Source organism: Triticum dicoccoides, chromosome 7B, assembly GCF_002162155.2.
Source record: "Triticum dicoccoides isolate Atlit2015 ecotype Zavitan chromosome 7B, WEW_v2.0, whole genome shotgun sequence".
Lineage (NCBI taxonomy): Eukaryota > Viridiplantae > Streptophyta > Magnoliopsida > Poales > Poaceae > Triticum > Triticum dicoccoides.
In genome coordinates, this window is record NC_041393.1 from 464,462,562 (window position 1) to 464,480,561 (window position 18,000).

Below are 18,000 nucleotides of genomic sequence, written 5' to 3' on the forward strand. Positions count from 1 at the left end.
ATATCTAGATCTTGTTTAATGCGAGACGGTTATTCATTTAAATCAGAGAATAATGGTTGTTCTATTTATATGAGTAATATCTTTTATGGTCATGCACCCTTGAAGAGTGGTCTATTCTTATTGAATCTCGATAGTAGTAATACACATATTCATAATATTGAAGCCAAAAGATGCAGAGTTGATAATGAAAGTGCAACTTATTTGTGGCACTGTCGTTTAGGTCATATCGGTATAAAGCGCATGAAGAAACTCCATGCTGATGGACTTTTGGAACCACTTGATTATGAATCACTTGGTACTTGCGAACCGTGCCTCATGGGCAAGATGACTAAAACACCGTTCTCCGGTACTATGGAGAGAGCAACAGATTTGTTGGAAATCATACATACCGATGTATGTGGCCCGATGAATATTGAGGCCCGTGGCGGATATCGTTATTTTCTCACCTTCACAGATGATTTAAGCAGATATGGGTATATCTACTTAATGAAACATAAGTCTGAAACATTTGAAAAGTTCAAAGAATTTCAGAGTGAAGTTGAAAATCATTGTAACAAGAAAATAAAGTTTCTACGATCTGATCGTGGAGGAGAATATTTGAGTTACGAGTTTGGTGTACATTTGAAAAACTGTGGAATAGTTTCGCAACTCACGCCACCCGGAACACCACAGCGTAATGGTGTGTCCGAACGTTGTAATCGTACTTTACTAGATATGGTGCGATCTATGATGTCTCTTACTGATTTACCGCTATCTTTTTGGGGATATGCTTTAGAGACGGCCGCATTCACGTTAAATAGGGCACCATCAAAATCCGTTGAGACAACGCCTTATGAACTGTGGTTTGGCAAGAAACCAAAGTTGTCGTTTCTTAAAGTTTGGGGCTGCGATGCTTATGTGAAAAAGCTTCAATTTGATAAGCTCGAACCCAAATCGGAGAAATGTGTCTTCATAGGATACCCAAAGGAAACTGTTGGGTACACCTTCTATCACAGATCCGAAGGCAAGACATTCGTTGCTAAGAATGGATCATTTCTAGAGAAGGAGTTTCTCTCGAAAGAAGTGAGTGGGAGGAAAGTAGAACTTGACGAGGTAACTGTACCCGCTCCCTTACTGGAAAGTAGTTCATCACAGAAAACTGTTTCAGTGACACCTACACCAGTTAGTGAGGAAGCCAATGATAATGATCATGAAACTTCAGATCAAGATACTGCTGAACCTCGTAGATCAACCAGAGTAAGATCCGCACCAGAGTGGTACGGTAATCCTGTTCTGGAGGTCATGCTACTAGATCATGATGAACCTACGAACTATGAAGAAGCGATGGTGAGCCCAGATTCCGCAAAGTGGCTTGAAGCCATGAAATCTGAGATGGGATCCATGTATGAGAACAAAGTATGGACTTTGGTTGACTTGCCCGATGATCGGCAAGCAATTGAGAATAAATGGATCTTTAAGAAGAAGACTGACGCTGATGGTAATGTTACTGTCTACAAAGCTCGACTTGTCGCAAAAGGTTTTCGGCAAGTTCAAGGGATTGACTACGATGAGACCTTCTCACCCGTAGCGATGCTTAAGTCCGTCCGAATCATGTTAGCAATTGCCGCATTTTATGATTATGAAATTTGGCAAATGGATGTCAAAACTGCATTTCTGAATGGATTTCTGGAAGAAGAGTTGTATATGATGCAACCAGAAGGTTTTTTCGATCCAAAGGGAGCTAACAAAGTGTGCAAGCTCCAGCGATCCATTTATGGACTGGTGCAAGCCTCTCGGAGTTGGAATAAACGTTTTGATAGTGTGATCAAAGCATTTGGTTTTATACAGACTTTCGGAGAAGCCTGTATTTACAAGAAAGTGAGTGGGAGCTCTGTAGCATTTCTGATATTATATGTGGATGACATATTACTGATTGGAAATGACATAGAATTTCTGGATAGCATAAAGGGATACTTGAATAAAAGTTTTTCAATGAAAGACCTCGGTGAAGCTGCTTACATATTAGGCATTAAGATCTATAGAGATAGATCAAGACGCTTAATTGGACTTTCACAAAGCACATACCTTGACAAGATTTTGAAGAAATTCAAAATGGATCAAGCAAAGAAAGGATTCTTGCCTGTATTACAAGGTGTGAAATTTAGTAAGACTCAATGCCCGACCACTGCAGAAGATAGAGAGAATATGAAAGATGTTCCCTATGCATCAGCCATAGGCTCTATCATGTATGCAATGCTGTGTACCAGACCTGATGTGTGCCTTGCTATAAGTTTAGCAGGGAGGTACCAAAGTAATCCAGGAGTGGATCACTGGACAGCGGTCAAGAACATCCTGAAATACCTGAAAAGGACTAAGGATATGTTTCTCGTATATGGAGGTGACAAAGAGCTCATCGTAAAAGGTTACGTTGATGCAAGCTTTGACACTGATCCAGACGATTCTAAATCGCAAACCGGATACGTGTTTACATTAAACGGTGGAGCTGTCAGTTGGTGCAGTTCTAAACAAAGCGTCGTAGCGGGATCTACATGTGAAGCGGAATACATAGCTGCTTCGGAAGCAGCAAATGAAGGAGTCTGGATGAAGGAGTTCATATCCGATCTAGGTGTCATACCTAGTGCATCGGGTCCAATGAAAATCTTTTGTGACAATACTGGTGCAATTGCCTTGGCAAAGGAATCCAGATTTCACAAAAGGACCAAACACATCAAGAGACGCTTCAACTCCATCCGGGATCTAGTCCAGGTGGGAGACATAGAGATTTGCAAGATACATACGGATCTGAATGTTGCAGACCCGTTGACTAAGCCTCTTCCACGAGAAAAACATGATCAGCACCAAAGCTCCATGGGTGTTAGAATCATTACAGTGTAATCTAGATTATTGACTCTAGTGCAAGTGGGAGACTGAAGGAAATATGCCCTAGAGGCAATAATAAAGTTATTATTTATTTCCTTATAATCATGATAAATGTTTATTATTCATGCTAGAATTGTATTTACCGGAAACATAATACATGTGTGAATACATAGACAAACAAAGTGTCACTAGTATGCCTCTACTTGACTAGCTCGTTAATCAAAGATGGTTATGTTTCCTAACCATGAACAATGAGTTGTTATTTGATTAACGAGGTCACATCATTAGTAGAATGATCTGATTGACATGACCCATTCCATTAGCTTAGCACCCGATCGTTTAGTATGTTGCTATTGCTTTCTTCATGACTTATACATGTTCCTATGACTATGAGATTATGCAACTCCCGTTTACCGGAGGAACACTTTGGGTACTACCAAACATCACAACGTAACTGGGTGATTATAAAGGAGTACTACAGGTGTCTCCAATGGTCGATGTTGGGTTGGCGTATTTCGAGATTAGGATTTGTCACTCCGATTGTCGGAGAGGTATCTCTGGGCCCTCTCGGTAATACACATCACATAAAGCCTTGCAAGCATTACAACTAATATGTTAGTTGTGAGATGATGTATTACGTAACGAGTAAAGAGACTTGCCGGTAACGAGATTGAACTAGGTATTGGATACCGACGATCGAATCTCGGGCAAGTAACATACCGATGACAAAGGGAACAACGTATGTTGTTATGCGGTCTGACCGATAAAGATCTTCGTAGAATATGTAGGAGCCAATATGGGCATCCAGGTCCCGCTATTGGTTATTGACCGGAGACGTGTCTCGGTCATGTCTACATTGTTCTCGAACCCGTAGGGTCCGCACGCTTAAGGTTACGATGACAGTTATATTATGAGTTTATGCATTTTGATGTACCGAAGGTTGTTCGGAGTCCCGGATGTGATCACGGACATGACGAGGAGTCTCGAAATGGTCGAGACGTAAAGATTGATATATTGGAAGCCTATATTTGGATATCGGAAGTGTTCCGGGTGAAATCGGGATTTTACCGGAATACCGGGAGGGTTACCGGAACCCCCCGGGAGCTATTTGGGCCATAGTGGGCCTTAGTGGAAAAGAGAAGGGGCTGCCCTAGTTGGGCTGTGCGCGCCCCTTCCCCTAGTCCTATTAGGACTAGGAGAGGTGGCCGGCCCCCTCCTCCTCTTTTCCCCTCCGAGGAATCCTAGTTGGACTAGGATTGGAGGGGGAATCCTACTCCCAGAGGGAGTAGGACTCTCCTGCGCCTCCCCCCCTTGGCCGGCCAGCCTCCCCTCCTCTCCTCCTTTATATACGGAGGCAGGGGCACCTCTAAACACACAAGTTGACACAAGTTGATCCACGTGATCGATTCCTTAGCCGTGTGCGGTGCCCCCTGCCACCATATTCCTCGATAATACTGTAGCGGAGTTTAGGCGAAGCCCTGCTGCTGTAGTTCATCAAGATCGTCACCACGCCGTCGTGCTGACGAAACTCTTCCCCGACACTTTGCTAGATCGGAGTCCGGGGATCGTCATCGAGCTGAACGTGTGCTCGAACTCGGAGGTGCCATAGTTTCGGTGCTTGATCGGTTGGATCGAGAAGACGTACGACTACTTCCTCTACGTCGTGTCATCGCTTCCGCAGTCGGTCTGCGTTGGGTACGTAGACAATACTCTCCCCTCGTTGCTATGCATCACATGATCTTGCGTGTGCGTAGGAAATTTTTTGAAATTACTACGAAACCCTACAACTTCCGGGAAGGAACCCTTTGGCCATAAAACATCGGCACCTTTGCTTATTATAGCGCCTCCGCACTCCGCGTGTCGCCCGTCGATCATCCTCGACTTCACATTGAAGGTCTTGAGACATAAGCCGAAGTGTGGGGTAGTGCGGAGGAAGGCCTACACACAACGATGAACATTGAGATGTGAAGGAAGGAATCTATGGCTAGATCATGAAAATCTAACCCGTAATAGAACATGAGCCCTCTAACAAAGGGATGAAGACCAAAGCCTAGCCCTCGGAGGAAGTGGGAGATGAATACGACACTCTCATTGGGTTGTGGAGCAGGGATAACCTGCCCTGGAGCAGGAAGCCTGTGAAGGATTTTGGCGGTTAAGTACCTAGCCTCCCTAAGCTTCATGATGTCCTCCTTTGTGACAGAAGAGGCCATCCACCGGGCTTGAAGGCTGGATCCGGACATGGTTGGAGGTCCGAAGCGCTTGGACTGAGCCTCGGGTATTGGAATTCGAGGTGGGGGAAGGGAAGGATCAAGCGTGGAAAGAAAAGGACAGGTCTTGACCTCTTTATAAAGGGGATGAATGTCAAGCGTCCTCCGCGCGGCCGTTTGGAACTTGCCTAATCCAAGGAGTCATACTAATGGAGTGGTTGGGTTACCCACGCCCGTATTTATGAGAATCCCGTGATAAGGGGGCACGATCTCTGCCTCGACAAGACGTGCCAATGAAACCGCCTCGCGAAACGTGTAGTGGCAGGTTGGAGAAACGGTTTGAATAATAACCGGGCCGCGGCGTGATGTCACGCTATGGAAAAGTTGTCAGCAGATTAGACTCGTGGAATATTGTACTCTCTATGGTAGTATGTGGAATTTGTTTTGTAGAGCCGGACACAATTCTTGCGTTCAAGATCTACTTTGGAGTATTCAGAGAAGGAATCCGCCTTGCAATGCCGAAGACAATTTGGACGCCGGACTCATCGTCATTGAAGTCTGGTTCAGGGGCTACTGAGGGAGTCCTGTATTAGGGGGTCCTCGGACAGCCGGACTATATGCTTATGCCGGACTGTTGGACTATGAAGATACAAGATTGAAGACTTCGCCCCGTGTCTGGGTGGGACTCTCCTTTGCGTGGAAGGCAAGCTTGGCAATTCGGATATGTAGATTCCCTTCTCTGTAACCGACTCTATGTAACCCTAGCCCCCTCCGGTGTCTATATAAACCGGAGGGTTTAGTCCGTAGTACATATACAACCATAATCATAGGCTAGCTTCTAGGGTTTAGCCTCTATGATCTCGTGGTAGATCAACTCTTGTAATACTCATATCATCAAGATCAATCAAGCAGGAAGTAGGGTATTACCTCCATAGAGAGGGCCCGAACCTGGGTAAACATCGTGTCCCCCGCCTCCTGTTACCATTAGCCTTAGACGCACAGTTCGGGACCCCCTACCCGAGATCCGTTGGTTTTGACACCGACACCCCCTACCCGAGATCAGCCATTTTTGACACCGATAGTGGGCGCGCCCTAGTGCCTTGTGGGCACCTGATGGGTCCCCTCTGGTATTTCTTTCTTCTAGTATTTTTTATATATTCCAAAATAATTCTTGGTGAAATTTCAGCTCATTTGGAGTTGTGCAAAATATGTATCTCTGATGTAGCTTTTTAGGTCCAGAATTCCAGCTGCCGGCAATCTCCCTCTTCGTGCAAATCTTGCAAATTAAGAGAGAAAAGGCATTATAATTACACCACAAAGTATTATTTCGATGAAAAATATCATAAATAATCATAGGAAAACATGATGCAGAATGGACGTATCACGCCACCTCGTCGATGTTCATGCAGCCAGTTTCTTTCTCTGCCAGCATGGCGCGGCTATACGTGTGTCGACGGCGGATGGCGCGGTCGTAGGCACGGGAGCGCGCGGTATGACGCTGCATCGTCGACAGCAGCAACGATGCCCGTGCCGCCGTGCTTCCCGCCATGCCGGCCTGGAGCAACTCGCCACTCCTTCGTGAGTTGGCTTAGAGCAGTGAGTTGCTGAACTACGCGCCGGCTTGGGGCAGCACCTTGCTCTGTCGGGCCAGGCGCGGGCGGTGGAGCAGCGAGCCGTCTCGCTCTTACCCGACGGGCTCGATGGGCCACCCAGCTGGCTTGTAGGCGGGAAAACTGCTCTTCCGGCTCGTCGGATGCCATCGAAAGGGTGGAGAAGGAGAAGATGGGGAGTAGACTTGGTGGTGCGATTCTTGCCCGACATCTAGACTCGTTTAGATACAGGGCGGACGGAAGGAGCTTGCCTGGCGTTGCATTTATTGTCGATGTGGAGTGATGATGGCTAGATTATCTCGAGAGGGAGGGGCTTGGAGAATGACCTCTTGATGGTTTCACGTCTAAGTAGCAATCCGAATTTTGTTCAGAGACAACAACCATTTTTCTCAAAAAGGGAGTACCCCGTACTCTGCATCACATCATACACCCAACCATTTTATTAAACACGAATCAAGTTAAAGTCATTGTGTACTAAACAATAACACAAATAAAAAGGAAACACGATTATAACCTGTCGAAGTCGAGATTACATAGCTCATCCACATCATCTATGAATGGCTCACTAGTCTTGGCCTTCTTCGACTCGGTGGAGGAGTGGTGGGCAAGCACATGCGCCGATGGCACGCCGAACCGCCAAGCCAAGGCCTCCCTCACCATGCTCGTCTCATGGACAATTTGGAACGAGCGTAATGCAAGAGTGTTCAAACATAAGAGTGCTCCACCGCCAATCTTGCTTTCCTCAATCGCCACTGAGGACAACCTTTGGGTCGTCGCCGGTGCAAAGAAGTTAGGGGCTTTTATTTCACGCGAGTAATCCGCATGCCGCGTTTTGGGTTTCTTGTAACAGACTCTTTTCTATCTTAATTAATGGATGAGGCAAAGCTTTTACCTCCATTTCAAAAAAAAAAAACTGATTGAATAAACAATGCGCAACCATTTCTAGGCGGCTACACCAAAAGGCCATAAGTGCCCAAACGCCCACATGCCGAAATGATGATGGTCACATACAAATTGAATCTGTAGCCCTATAGATAACCTGTAGGAAATTAGGAGTAGATGATTTGGTAGTTCCACATTGCACAGAAAATGACGCAAACTCCCACACCAACTTAGCCCTTTAGCTTATGGTGAATATCACCCAACCACTTTTCAAACAGATTTGGAATACTTGTTGGCGGTGCTAAAGTTTAATAAATATATAATGCAAATTTTAATTAAAACATTTTTTTAATCAAAAATGAAGGTAGAAGATTTGCCTCATTGATTAATTAAAAACTGAGAAATGAAATTTGATTGCTTACTTAACGAAAAACTGAGAAAACATGATTGTATGCGGACTACTCTCAAAACATGAATCTCGATGACCGCCTGGTAGACGAACAAACTCTCTCCATCCTGCTACAACCGCAAACCCTTAACAAATGGATCATAACAACGTAAAGACGCACCCATTGGAAACACACCGACAAAGACATCAGACATCGGACACGATAACCATCCATGAAGCAGCCACAAACACCCTCTCTCGCTCAACTCTCATTGCTTCTCGTCGATGATGTTTAGCCGTGGAATTAAAATGTTTGATCGTTGAGTAGAGTTCGTGCTTGCTAATCCACGACTAAAGATATTGTTTCCTCCTTTTTACAAGTTTTATTAGTTTACGTGGAATCGCTTTGTCGGACTCTGTTGAATAATTAATAAAGATGTATGTGTGCATCCCCTAATTCAGAGGTCGGGGTAATCCTCCTTAAAAATGAAAAAAAGCTTATGTGAAAGAGAAATACATATTCAACCCTTCTAAAGTAAAATAAAATAAAAAAGCCTGGCATCACCATTTGATTCATCTTGTTTATTGTTCAGAACAAAACGGAAGGGTGAGAGACGTGGGAAGCACAAATATCACGACCTGAAAATGCGTCAGCATTTTTTCAGGGAAAAAATGGCATGTGCATGCACGCGTGCTGGTCAAAACGAGTGCGTCCATGAAAAATGCCGATTTTGTTTCGTCGAGTCAATCGAGAACGATTCCACATGCTTTCTTCACGCATTCGGTATCCAACCATTCTCCCTTCCTCCTACGAAGAGAAACAATTTCCCAAGGGAAAATGGAAGAGACGAGATGCGTTTTTTCTTGTAAGGAAGAGCAAAACAAAAGGCACGATCGCTTCTTGGGGGCCGAGATAGATACGATCATACGACGACGCAGTTTGTGAGGCATGTGGGCAGAGAAATGCGCAAACAGCAGCTTACCGTGCAAGCCACTGTCTCCACACCACTGGCCGTGCTGCCGTTGCATCCGTAAACTTTGCAAGTGCCCGGAGAAAGCAGGGCTTGGGCTCGCGCCAAATAATAACACGGTTAGGTTAGGTTAGGGTTGGGTTCGCCATGTGCGTGATCCCCCAAATTCGGCCACCGCCGAACACCCGCGATGGACGCAATAATCAGACAGGAGAGTTTGTGCATAATAATTAAACTAAACCAGTCCTACTTAAACTAAACAGAGCTCATCAGCACCGTCTCTGTCAGCTCATCTCACCGGCTGCGCTTCTGTCTTGCTGAATCGAACCTAGCTGTTATTATTCCTTCCCAAGGTGGCAGCTCAGCTCACCCCTCGCCCTCCTCTCCTCTCCCGTCTCTCTCCTCTCCCTCTCTCTCCAAGCCTACCGTTTTCCTTGCCCCGTAAAGCTGAAAACTCCTCCAAGCCCAAGAAAAAAGCCACCTTTATCTCCTCCCTTCCCTTGCCGGCTCCCTCCGGTCCGGACGGTGGTGGTGCTGGGCTACTGGGCTCTGCCTCTTCTTGAGGCGCTTCTCCGGCGCATTTGCTGGCCCGGCTCGGGGGCGCTCGGAGCCCAGCGGCTGTGGGAGCGGTTGGCGGCGGAGGGGCGTCGATCTCGGCCGGATCTCGGCGAATGCCCGCCGCGGCGCGCTCCGGTGGACCGGGGCAGGTGCGTGCGTTTCGCGGATCCAGCCTTTTCTTGCTTGTGTTCTTCATTTCACGAGCGTGCTGTTCTTGTCGGCGTTCCCCAGTACTGTTGCTGTTTCTCATTTCTTACTTTTTTCCCCTCCGGATTAATAGCGGGACGGTTTTATTGTTCATTTTTAGTCCAGGAACCAGAAATCAATAATAGTGCTGCTCTTTTTGCCCCGATTTGAAGTTGGCCATGGAAATGACTTCAACCTCGATAGAATGCAAGATGTAATCTCGTAGTCGTAGTAGGTAAAAAGGAAGATATTATGGAACAGAAACTCTGGATATTCACATATTCTCATTATTTTATACTAGTGGTATATATAAACAATACTCCGTACAATAAATTCGGCGCTCGTTGCCAACCTCAACTAGGCACGGTGGTCTGGTCCATACCTTCTCCCAACTCTCGCGCCGTCATATTCTCCCAAATCGGCGCCGCCGGGCACTTACTCCCAGTCATGGCAAGGGGCCGCCGAGCACACCTCTAGGCCACCATCCAGCTCTACTCCCCTTTCTGCTGCATTGAGCCGGAGGGGAGATCCCAGTCCCACCAGGACTGATTTCTACTCCTACTTGGTAAGGAGTCCCCAGCTTGCTTGGCTAGTTCTAGTTTAGCAAATAAATCCAGTTCTTTGTCCTGGGAAGTGTGAAGAACGCGTCCATAGTCAGGATTCGGTTTGCCTTTTTATTGCTTCATCCTGATCTCAGTGGGGATCCTACGGTCTGATCCCATGGGCCAGGACTAGTTCGGTTCGGGATGCGAGTCCATACCTCTGTTGCTGCTGTTCTGTATATCTGATGTTCTTGCCTAATTGCCTTACTATCAGTTATACGGAGTACGTACATGCCAGTGTTCTTGCTTTACTAATTTCTGCATGTTTCTACATCCAGCTTTTATCAGCTTATTAGAGGATAATAGCTTGAAATTGTACATGACCTCAAATATTTTGCACTCTTTTTTTGTCATTCAGGCCAACATTATGATGGGGAGGAGGAAGTTGCAAGCAGTGACCTTGGCGATCTTGTGTTTCTGGTCATCTGCTGGGGCACAAACAGTGGATTTCAAGCCTGCCGACAACTACCTGGTTGACTGTGGGTCTGCCAAGGGCACGACGGTTCTCGGGAGGGACTTCGCTGCCGATGGGGCATCTCCGGTGACAGTGTCAACCTCCCAAGATATTCTTGCCGGCACCTCGGCCAACGGGGTGTCCTCGTTTGACAACCCGCTGCTTTACCAGACCGCCCGCATCTTCACGAGCCCGTCATCCTATACTTTTCCTATCCAGAAGCAGGGGCGGCATTTTGTTCGTCTCTACTTCTTCCCCTTCATCTACCAGAGTTATGATCTCTCCACCGCCAAGTTCACTGTGTCGACCCAAGATGTGCTCCTGCTCAGTGATTTCCAGCAGCCGGACAAAACTGCGCCGCTGTTCAAGGAATACTCTTTGAACATCACCCGTGACCAGCTTGTCATTTCCTTCAAGCCGTCAAACGGGATTGCATTCATCAACGCAATTGAAGTGGTTTCTGTTCCAGATGATCTCATAGCTGATGTAGCCAATATGGTCAACCCTGTGCAGCAGTACAGCGGTTTGACTACACAGTCACTGGAGACGGTGTATCGTGTCAACATGGGTGGTCCGAAGGTCTTCCCGAGCAATGATACCCTCTCGAGGACTTGGCAGAAGGATCAGAAGTACATACTGAACCCCAGTGTGACCAAAACTGCCCAATATGGCAAGCCTATCAAGTATAGGAAAGGCGGGGCAACTCCACTGACGGCCCCAGATATTGTGTACAGTACAGCTACAGAATTGGCGGCTGCAAACACTTCCAACGCACTTTTCAACATGACATGGCAGTTTGATGTGGATGCAGGCTTCAGCTATCTGATAAGATTTCACTTCTGTGATATAGTCAGCAAGGCACTGAACCAGCTCTACTTCAATGCATATGTGGGAGGCTTCTTTGCACAGCATGATCTTGATCTCTCAGAGCAATCGGTGAATCAACTGGCTACAGCTATCTATGTTGACGTGGTTCTTTCTTCCAATGATGCATCTAGCAAGCTCAGCATCAGTATTGGTCCGTCCACCTTGAACAATGCATTGCCTGATGGGATTCTGAATGGCCTGGAGATTATGAAGATGGGCAGTGGCTCTGGTTCTGCTTTCACTGTTGGGAATAACGGTTCAAACAAAAAGTTGCCCATAATTATTGGCTCAGTCCTTGGGGTTGTTGGGCTTCTGATAATTGTCCTTGTTGTGGTACTGCTTTGCCGGAGGAAGAAGACCGACGACAAGCAGCACTCGAAGACCTGGATGCCTTTCTCTATCAATGGGCTCACGTCTCTCAGTACAGGAAGCAGAACTTCCTATGGTACTACACTAACATCAGGTCTGAATGGAAGCTATGGATATCGGTTTGCCTTCAATGTGCTCCAAGAAGCAACAAACAATTTTGATGAGAGCTGGGTGATTGGAGTCGGAGGTTTTGGGAAAGTCTACAAGGGTGCCTTGAGGGATGACACAAAGGTTGCAGTGAAGCGAGGAAACCCCAAGTCCCAGCAAGGTCTCAATGAGTTCCGGACAGAGATCGAGCTCCTTTCACGTCTGCGTCACCGCCACCTGGTGTCTCTTATTGGGTACTGTGATGAAAGGAATGAGATGATCTTGGTCTATGAGTACATGGAGAACGGAACCGTCAAGAGCCACCTGTATGGTTCAGACAACCCCTCACTCAACTGGAAGCAACGCCTGGAGATCTGCATTGGAGCAGCAAGGGGGCTACACTATCTTCATACAGGTTCTGCGAAGGCCATTATCCACCGTGATGTCAAGTCTGCAAACATCTTGCTTGATGAAAATCTCCTTGCCAAAGTCGCCGACTTTGGGCTGTCAAAGACCGGGCCTGAGCTGGACCAGACTCATGTCAGCACTGCAGTGAAGGGTAGCTTTGGTTACCTTGACCCTGAATACTTCCGAAGGCAGCAGCTGACTGAGAAGTCGGACGTCTACTCCTTCGGTGTTGTCATGCTGGAGGTGCTCTGTGCGAGGCCGGTGATCGACCCTTCGCTCCCGAGGGAAATGGTGAACTTGGCAGAGTGGGGAATGAAGTGGCAGAAGAGAGGAGAGCTGCACCAGATCGTCGACCAGAAGCTTTCCGGCGCGATCAGGCCGGACTCTCTGAGGAAGTTCGGTGAGACGGTGGAGAAGTGCCTGGCAGACTACGGCGTGGAGCGGCCGTCGATGGGGGACGTCCTCTGGAACTTGGAGTATGTCCTGCAGCTCCAGGATGTGGATTCTTCGACCGTGTCGGACGTGAACAGCATGAACCGGATCGTCGACCTGTCGTCGCAGGTTCAACATGTGGGTGCCATGGAGAGCATCAGCGTGACGATGGCGGAGGACGGAGCTTTGCACGAGCCTGACCACGACCTCTCCGACGTGTCGATGAGCAGGGTTTTCTCACAGCTGATCAAAGCCGAGGGGAGGTGAAAACGCGCCGGATGATGTGTAGGGTACCGGTAGAGGTGTGAGCAAGCCTTGGATTTTTCTTTTCTTGTTGAAGTTTACCTGAGATGTGTCACGTGTAATTGGTTGTTTCATCCCTTGTAATTGTACTGAACTACGGTTTGGATTTCTGATGGCCTTACCTCACCCACTTCTGGGGGCACACGATTTATCAGATATAGGTATCTTCTTGTATGGAATCTATTCGGCTCTAGCCATATTTATGTACTGATGATGATGATCAGGCTAAACGCTGGATTCTAGAACTGGTGCACTCTCTTCTCTTGTGGCATTAACAAAATTATCATGCTGGGTAGCAGCCAATGTGTGCAATCTTCCGCTGTTTAGCGACAAATTCTCAAGATATGAAGCTAGGAGGCCGGGTCGTTCGAAACAAATCGAGAGGAGTTGCCCACATCCAGCGGATGCTCAGCGCATTTATTTTTGTGTTCCCACTGGTTTGCAGACCAAAAAGTTTGCACTCACGTAGCAGGATCGCACGCGAGAGAAACAGCTGCTGCCGCCGCCTAGGGTTCATCCCAAGCCTCCATCTCCGCCCCCCTCTCTTTTGTCTGGCGGCTACGTCAGCAGCTAGAGGAGTAGGGGCCGGCCTCTTCGTTTTTTTTCTTTGTTTTTTTTTCAGTGGCAAGGTGACGACGACGATGCTACAATAAGGTCTTTTTGGTCTATTCATATCTACGGTAGTCAATGGAGGGCCTATGTTTGAAGGGCTGCCCCTCCTCACATATTTGTAGGTGCAAGGGACATGGCTAGCTTTGATGAGACAATCCTCCTACTTGGGCCGCCTGCACCAAGGGGTGCACCCCCTCCAGAAAACCCGAGCCTCCCCCTTCGCTTGCCCCTAAAGGGAAGTGGGGAGCGCCCCACTTTTGGCCACCTTGGCCAATGTGGATGCCCCCACTTGGCCTAGCTAATGGGGATGCCTTCACTTGGGCCTAGCCAATGGAGCCTCCCAGAACTTTTCGGAAGGTTCTGAAATATTTCGAAACCTTCTTGGACATTCCGATGCCATTTTAGGTCCTCTGAGACTTTTCTGATTTTTTTTAAAACCTTTTCATTTCTCTTCAAATTTCTTTCGGTTTTCTCTCTAAAACATTTTCGATCTTTTCATAACTTTTTCGGGGTAATTCTCTTGTGCTCCTAACACTTACAACACTCAACAAATCGACGACCCTTAAGAGTGTGACCCTCGCTAATGTGCAAACATGACTAAAACACTATTCGGTCAATAACCAATAGCGGGATGTGGGCATCCAGATTGACTCCTACACATACACAAGTATATCAAGCTAACCGTTTTGTTTGTGTACACAGTTCCCTTTGCTTTGTGATACTTAACAAAACCCGAGGCGAGGTTTTATCAGTATCCTTGTGAAGCAACAACTTGATCTTTTTCTCGTTACTTGTTTTGTTCTTTTCTTGTTTTCTTATTCTGATATCTCGTTGACAATATCACGATGTGTTTGGCTAGAAGATAATGAATACTATAATACCGAGTGGACTTGAAGAGTATCTTTCCACCATCGGAGGAGAAAATCCCAATCTTGAACAATCGAGTCTCTAGAGATACTTCTTCGATGTACCCAAAAGTTGTCATTCTAGTAACCCTGTTATGGGTAACGTTTGACAAACCCCAAAGTATACTGTCAGGCATGAAGATACTCAATATTCTCATGGTCTAAGGACGCGAGTTATGCTAACATTTGATATGATAATACTGATAACATATAGACAATGTGATCTCATAGTATATTATTTAGTTGGGTCTATCCAACACCATTCTTCTATTAACAATGTGCTCTCATTGTTGTTGACTTCCTTGTTACTTTAACAATGTCCTATGGAACATATGAGCTAGTCCTAGAGGCGTGACTAGAGAACTGTTTGGTTTTATGCTTGCACACGTGTAAACGGGATTTCCTCTGAATCTCATATTCAAGGACCATCGCAGTTATAACACAGAAACACAAACATTAATTATGAACTGGAAATAAACAATACTTTATTATTCCCTCTAGGGCATACTTCATTATTTGCCCCTGTCTCATGGCCAGGGAGAAAGCTCAAGCCGCATGCCCCCCACAAAATCGCCTCCACCGCCTCTCGATGCCCCTGCCTTTATATTTGCCTGAAAGTCCTACTCGTGTTTATCAAGTAATTTTTCTATGCGCACCTATTTGTTCTGTGAAGATCCAATTTGGAGGTCTATTTCGGTACTCTGGCGGATGGGGAATCCATCTCTGTAGCTATCTTCATCATTCTTGTTGTCATCATGACCATGTGTGAGTAGTCCCTTTGGACCATGGGTACATAGTAGTAGCTAGATGCCATCTTCTCTTGTTCTTCAATACAAAGCTTTCATGAGATGCCATATATGTTTGAGATCAATCCGATTGATGTAATTCTCAGTGTGTTTGTTGTGGTGTGATGATTTGTCACTTTATTACCAGATCCATTCATGAATTATTTTGAGATTCCTTTGGTTTCGTTGTTGCATGCTTCTTATTCAATGCTCCCCGGTCTATTAGTCTTGCACCGCCCATCTTTTGATGAACGATCTTCAAGAGGGAGTTTGTGTATGTTGGTTGGCTTCACTTTTGTAAGTAATCTATCGTAGTGACAAAGACTTGTATTGTGTTGTTGCCACTAAGGATAAAATAGAGTTGTGTAGTTGTCCCGTCGATGAACGAAGGTTGAAGACAATATGCTATCAACATTATGTCACCTTACTTAATGCAATGATTCTTTTTATTTAATATTTTGTCATGTATGCTGGATAACGGTCTTGGGGTGGAATTAGCTATAGATGCAGTTGGATAACGGTTTATAGATATAAGAACATAACGGGTATATGCAATTTCCATGAATAATCATAATCATAATAACTGCAATTTAATCGATACACAACTATAATTTTCTCATCACACCCATGCTTTTTTGTTTGGGGAAATGTCTCTAATGAAACTATGGATCCTAGTCCATTCATCCCTATTGCTTTTAACCTCGTTCAGTTTACTTTTATTACCATCTACAATTTGGCTAATTACTTTATTTATGTACAATTATCAGTTCCCATCACACCATACAACCTAATCCTTGTAATTAGCAAGATAGAAGGATTTACAATCTCCCCGTAAAAGTTGGGGACAAGAATAAGTTGGTTAATTGTTTGCAGGTGTTGGTCATTAACCGAAGGCCAATAGGTCCTATTGGTTCGATAAATCTTGGTTCTGAACTGAGAGAAATACTTGCTTAATGGACTACATCACTCATTCCACTTGGGGTCCCAACAACTTCTGTGGAACTAACAAGCCAACTCCCGGATCTGTTGCCGGGGAACTTTGGCCTTCAGAATTGCAAAATAGTTTCCGTCAACTTGCCATAAAGCCATTTTTTCGCACCATTGCCGGGGAACTATTTGCTTTAGTTCTAGGTCCTATATTGAGAAGTCCATCGCTGCACGCAGCGGCAGCTGCACGCAGCGCATCCACGGCTGCGGAAGAGTCGCGATTAGTACTCGCTGGAAGTGCTACTTCGAGTATAGAGCATCGCAGACGTGCGTAATGGTTCGTATTCGGTGTATTAGATGTACTATCCACTGACAGCCGGACTGACTCGCCTGACACAAGCTCTGCACATGTACAGACGGGAGGACACAATATTACCGTTGCATGAACACTGTATAACGTAAACTTTGCACACACCTGCATGTATTTAAGGTCCATGCACCGGCCGGCTCAGGACAGTGCATATTGTTTAGCTCTGTGTGCTTCAAACACGCACGCAAGCATCCCGAGTTGCCTCGTTTCGTCGTCGTCGCCGTGCCGCCATGTCCCAGAGCTCATTTTCCTCTCGTCGTCTCCGAGCACCCCCGCCACCCCTGCCATTGATCCTGTGCCCGAGGTGTGCCGGGACGCGGACTAGATGGTTTGTCTCCGGCACAGACCGTAACCCCGGAGTCCGTTTTTACAAGTGCCCGAACTAGGGAGTAAGTCTGTTATCTGTACACCCATCCACTAGAGTTTGCAGTTTCTGCTGATTGCTTTGGGTTTTCGAAATCATCATCCAGTTCTGAATCTGACGTAGGACGGAGGGCCGTGCGATTTCTGGTTGTGGGAGGAGCAGTACGCGTTCTTCATCACCGGCATCGGCATCAACCTTCTCATCGAGGCGGCCGGAGGTGGGACCAACGTGATGTTTGGTATCGGACGCGCCATGGAAGAAGTACGCATCGCAGCTAGGAACACCATGATGATCTGCTTGTTCATGCTACTGCTGCTGCTTGCCAAGGCCGTCGGCGGCCAGTAACGCGCCGCGGCAGTCAGTTTCCACTCGCGACGGACTTTAATTTAATGAGTTTTTAGCAGCAGCAGTCTGCAATAGTAGGCATGTACGACCAGTGTTGGCGCACAGCAATATCATGTAATGATCAAGCTACGGCATAACCATCAATTAGGTGTACTAAATCGGCAACTGAGTTATAAATATCGCAGCATCCGCGTACGCTTGCGGAAGGCATGTCTGGCCGCGGCCAGACGGTCAACAAAAAAACGCTGCCGAATGTCAGAGTACAGGACGACACGCACGGTCGAACCTAGCCCACCCCCCAACCACGCGTCTGCCGCAATTAATTGAACGAAACGCCACCCCCTCCCCTGCTTCTAGCACTGTATGCCGCAAACCATTCCCCCCATCTGCAAAACAGAGCACCGGAGAAGTGCCTGCACTCCATTGGCGGCGCGTCACGCCGCGGCTCCGCCGCGCAGCGAGGTACGGTCTGAACACCAGCCCCCGGCACTTTCCTTAGCCTATCCACG

At 46.7% G+C, this 18,000-nt stretch overlaps 1 protein-coding gene across 1 annotated transcript; it reads left to right on the top strand.

Annotated features, from left to right (window-relative positions):
- Nucleotides 1-9,266: 9,266 nt before the first annotated feature.
- LOC119341220 (receptor-like protein kinase HERK 1) lies at nt 9,267-13,428 on the top strand. Its single transcript, XM_037613088.1, has 2 exons — nt 9,267-9,624; nt 10,622-13,428. The coding sequence occupies exons 1-2, from the start codon at nt 9,589-9,591 to the stop codon at nt 13,145-13,147; spliced, it is 2,562 nt and encodes an 853-aa protein (XP_037468985.1). The 5' UTR covers nt 9,267-9,588; the 3' UTR covers nt 13,148-13,428.
- The last annotated feature ends 4,572 nt before the right edge of the window (nt 13,429-18,000 follow it).